Raw genomic sequence first — 5,326 nt, 5'->3', positions numbered from 1 at the left:
ATCCTGAAGTTCGCAGACGACACCGCAGTGATAGGACGCATCACTAATGGGGACGGAATGGCCTACAGGAGGGAGCTAGCCAGTCTGGTGACATGGTGCGAAAACAACAACCTCACACTCAACACGGACAAGACGAAGGCGATGATAGTGGACATGAGGAAGGAGAGGGGAACTCATCGGCCACTGTTTATCCGGGACCTTGAAGTGGAGAGGGTGAGCAGCTTTAAATATCTGGGCATCCACATCAGCGAGGACCTCACCTGGACACTTAACATCACCCAGCTGATCAAGAAGGCCCAACAGAGTTACAGGTGTTTTTCAGCTGCAGCGCCCCCTATAGCCGTCATCCGTGTGAATCAGGATTCATTAGGTTTGGTTCAACAGATACAGATCAACACATCCCTTACCGTTCAATATCTCCTAAACTCTTGTCAGTCAAAACTCAGGACAAAAAGTTGCTAAGGTTATTTTTATTTCCAAGCTTGAGATCTCTATGATGCTCAGACATAGAAAAAGAATAAGGCAGAAAAATAATAATATACAAAACTGCACAAATACATTACAGTAGCAGCTCTAAAATACACTTGGATGTAAATGATTTATGTAACACTACACTAAAAATAAATCAATGGGATCGCCATCAACACAAACAGAGCTTGAGAAAAGCACAGATACACACCGTCACACGCTCTGATCTAACTGTACATGTGAGGATTCATTACACACATTTATTCTGATATTTCAGTGACAGAGGTTCAGCTGCAGTATTAATGTCATGAAGAGACGAGAAGAGAGATACTCTATAACATCTCACTGTTACTGATTTATCATGCAGATCAAAACGTTATGGGTAGAATCTCTCGTCAGTCTCTTCTGATTCATCAACACAGTTTCATTGATGATTTATAACCATAAACAGCGAACCCAGGATAGAGCGGCTGAGTGAATGTGGTCTGGACTGTGTGGATGAGGCTCATTGTGTCAGAGACGCTGTAGAAGCACAGAGTTCCTGCACTGTGATCCACAAACACTCCTATTCTACGACAGCTGTGGGACTTTACAGGGAGATCCGTCTCTGTGTTATTGTGTCTGAATGAGTATTTGTCAGGACAGCAGAACAAACTCCAGGACTGATCATTAGATCCAAACTCACACTCATCACCTCGTCCCTTCCTGCTGATGCTCTTATATGACACTGATATACACACATAATCTCCACTCCTCTCAATCTCCCAGTAACCGCGTCCACACACACTCTCTCTGCACAACACCTGACGCCAATGATCAAATCTGTCTGGATGATCAGGATACGACTGAAGCTCTGTGGTTGCACCAGTAATCACTCTGTTGTTCTCGGACAGATGGAGGTATTCGTTCACTGTGTTCAGATCCAAAGTGAGCTGATGGGAATCTGATGGAGAGAAAACACACAAGAATCAAGAATTATGAATCTGATCTGTTAATGTAGCTGAACTCGTCATGTTCAATATATCAGCAGTGTCTCAGTACAGTTTACCAGATACACTGTGCAATTCATAATTTACATGATCAATCATGAAACTCTTCTGTAATGTTCCTACTTCCTTCTACATGACGAACATGACGTTTCTCAGCTTGTTTTCTTACATTGTAGGAAGTAGTTCCTGGTCCTGGGATCAGTGTTGGGGAAAGTGACTGTGGAAATCAACAGACATTAACAGTGTGATTGTCATGTTGAGAGAAAATGATAAAAAAATGTTATAAAAGATGAAGCACTTCGCTCAAGCTATTGTCTGTGGCTCGACAACAAATGCTAAGACACTCTTCTCCGCTCCTCAAAAAAAACATTAGCCTTTCTAAATATAGTGTTTCTTGAGTAAATAAATCACTGTACTTAACAGTTCTTCATTTTCCTCGAGGCAGCAAGCAAGCTGAGCTGGTCAGAACGGGAGGAGTAACGAGGTCTGACTGAGAGTTTGAGGAGCCAGTGGAGCTACGAGGAGAAGTGCTGGTAGCGTCACTTACTGATCCAGGAGCAGAGATACTTATATTTCCAATCTGAGCTTGAACTTCAGAAATGCTTCGGAAAATGTAGCTTTTCTTGATGCTATGGCACTAATTGATCAGCAATTCTGTATCTGAACAGCTATTTGATAGAGAAAACAGCAATGCTACTGAGAAATGTAGTTAAACTAGTAGCGCTACTGCCCATCACTGGCTGCTTGCCCTGAAATCCCGTTTGCACAGTATCTCATGTACAGTGTTTGTGTAAAGTATTTCTACAGATTCTGTGTATATATCATCAGATTGTTTCACGACGTTTCACATATAGAGGAATGGGGGTTAGACTTGAATATTTACCCTCAGTTGGTTTTGATTCGGCTATAACAGGAGCAGGATCCTCACTTCTGTCCTCAGCCTGACCTGTGTGAGAGAAAGAGATCAGAATGAAAATACAGAACCACAAATGATTTCTTCTGTAAACCATCACACTGTAAACATGTCTCTGCTTTAGAAAAACAGTCCAACTGGGCCTTTGTCATGTTTCTATTTCTAAAAATCTGTTTTTTAGTTTCACGTTTATTTTATTTTCACAGCACATTTACTAACTTCTTGTTCATTTTCACCTGTTACCTTGCTTGTGTTTGTTCTCCAGCTCAACAGCCAGATTGTTCTGGTTTATCTTCTTCAGGATCTTCACTGTGATCCTCAAAGCTTCTTCTGGCCCAAAACACTCCACCATCTTATCCACCGTTTTTAATCGATCTGCTTTTTCCATTTCAGACTCTGATATAGATTCATGATCATTCTTTAAGTGCCACTGAAACTCCTTCAATTCAGTTTCTCTCAGGTCCTTCAGTGAGTTCAGAAGCAGCACTTTATCAGACGCCATCGTTCTTCACTGATTCACAGCTGCAGGACAAGAAGAAACACATCTGAGGTAGTTTCACTCGTAACATGTTTGTGTGTGTGTGTGTGTGTGTGTGTGTGTGTGTACAGAGCAGGCAAGGAGTCACTGAGCAGGTTTGAGCAGATCGCAGGCTCACTGATGAGTGCTCAGGGAACGACGAGGCGTCTAATCGCCGTGAATTCATCGGATACCGTCGTATCAGCTGTGCCAACACACTTAGACTGGAGTAGGCTTGTGTGTAACTTGTACAAAACATCATGTCTCCTCTCCCAAACTCACTGGAGCACATCCAAAAAGCAGCAGGCTATCATGGCATACGTCATACGTCACTCGTCACCTCACGTGTCATCACGTTCGTTTATACAGATGTTGTCTGAGGATATCACAGTAACTCTGCTCTCTCAACTGCCACCAGAACTAGTCAAATGCAGCTGGACTGTTCAGTGCAAACTCATTATAACACATTCAACTTATGTATACATGTCAATAGAAATAGACAAAACTAAATTATTTCATATTTTTGTGACCCAAACTCTATGCAGGGTGGTCACACACAGAGAATACGCAACTTCTTCAAGGCCGAGTTGTTGAAAACCAAGGTATAACCAGGAACATTCCCAAAACATCCAGATATGAAGTACTTTTTTCTGAGCTAGAGGTTTCACACAACATTCTTCCTTATTTTCTTATGTTAAAAGATGAAAAATAAAGTAAATACTTCAATTGCAAATTGGTCATGTTGATGAGAGGCCCTAATGACCTTTGTGAAGAAGTCAGAAAAGTAACGGTGTGTTTTAACGTGTTCCATTGAGAAGACATGTCCTGCTATACTACTCAGCTTTTGTTGAACATTTCATGTCACCTCTGAAGGAACTGTAATAATGCCTGTAGAAAAAGCTGGAAATGATCAGTGTTATAATGTACTTTATCAGACTTCAAAACATTAACATTTAGTCGTTTAGCAGATGCTTTTATCCAAAGCGACTTACAAACGAGGACAACAGAAGCAATCAAAACCAATAAAAGAGCAATAATAAGCAAGTAAGCAAGTCATGTTTATTTCTAGAGCACCTTTCAAGAGCAAGCGGCACAAAGTGCTTTACATCAAAATTGTAAAAAAAAGATTCAAAATAGACATGACAATTAAAAGACCAGATTAGACGAAAGTGCTGTGAGCAGTCTCGGTTAGCCTAACGCAGTACACATAGCCAGGGGTTTTTTGTTTTGTTTCGTTTTTATAATAAAGAAAAAGAAAACGAGTAGATAGAATAGAAAAAGAATAGAGAATGCTACGTCTTTTTAAATATTTATAAACATTTCAACACAAACTTTACATCATGAAAAAAGTGAGCAAAGCTCAAAATCTTGTATTTGCTTAGGATCTGACAATGATGGTATCTTATTTGCTTTCTATCTAAAATCTTCAAAGCTCTATTGTAAAGACATTTAGCCTGATTAATTATGGATTGATTTGTCTGAGACCAAATAGCTAATCCATATGCCATGTGTGATAATATCATCGAATTTAAAAACAATTAAAAGGCGACTTTGTGAAACGGACTGTCCTAAATTGTTGCTATAGTACAGGGATAGGCAACGTCAGTCCTGGAAGTTTGACAATGAACACATTGCAACCATGCTTGGGACGGCCCACAGAAACCAGCAAAAATACTTTACATGTCTTGAAATAATAATTTCTGAATATTAAGCATTGACTGTCAGTCTTTATTCACCTGTTTCTGATTAAAATTAATTAGTGTAAATTACTAATTAATTTTTTAATAAGACAATTCAGACAAAAACTGTGCCTCAAAGTTTAATAGTTCACATTTATATAGCACCTTTCAGACACAATGCACATACAACGGTCCTCTCTTTGTTGTCTGAGGATATCACAGTAACTCTGCTCTCTCAACTGCCACCAGAACTAGTCAAATGCAGCTGGACTGTTCAGTGCAAACTCATTATAACACATTCAACTTATGTATACATGTCAATAGAAATAGACAAAACTAAATTATTTCATATTTTTGTGACCCAAACTCTATGCAGGGTGGTCACACACAGAGAATACGCAACTTCTTCAAGGCCGAGTTGTTGAAAACCAAGGTATAACCAGGAACATTCCCAAAACATCCAGATATGAAGTACTTTTTTCTGAGCTAGAGGTTTCACACAACATTCTTCCTTATTTTCTTATGTTAAAAGATGAAAAATAAAGTAAATACTTCAATTGCAAATTGGTCATGTTGATGAGAGGCCCTAATGACCTTTGTGAAGAAGTCAGAAAAGTAACGGTGTGTTTTAACGTGTTCCATTGAGAAGACATGTCCTGCTATACTACTCAGCTTTTGTTGAACATTTCATGTCACCTCTGAAGGAACTGTAATAATGCCTGTAGAAAAAGCTGGAAATGATCAGTGTTATAATGTACTT

General features: G+C 39.5%; 1 protein-coding gene across 1 annotated transcript; it reads right to left on the bottom strand.

Moving 5' to 3' along the window:
- Positions 1–803: 803 nt before the first annotated feature.
- On the bottom strand, positions 804–2,924 carry LOC107575836 (tripartite motif-containing protein 16-like). Its single transcript, XM_016262157.1, has 4 exons — positions 2,614–2,924; positions 2,341–2,403; positions 1,627–1,674; positions 804–1,411 (listed from the first exon to the last, which is right to left on the bottom strand). The coding sequence occupies exons 1-4, from the start codon at positions 2,870–2,872 to the stop codon at positions 882–884; spliced, it is 900 nt and encodes a 299-aa protein (XP_016117643.1). The 5' UTR covers positions 2,873–2,924; the 3' UTR covers positions 804–881.
- Positions 2,925–5,326: the final 2,402 nt, after the last annotated feature.

This window comes from Sinocyclocheilus grahami, unplaced genomic scaffold (assembly GCF_001515645.1).
Source record: "Sinocyclocheilus grahami isolate Dianchi unplaced genomic scaffold, SAMN03320097.WGS_v1.1 scaffold2934.1, whole genome shotgun sequence".
Lineage (NCBI taxonomy): Eukaryota > Metazoa > Chordata > Actinopteri > Cypriniformes > Cyprinidae > Sinocyclocheilus > Sinocyclocheilus grahami.
Note: the sequence above shows the minus strand (reverse complement) of the source record. Positions and strands in the feature narration are given on the sequence as shown.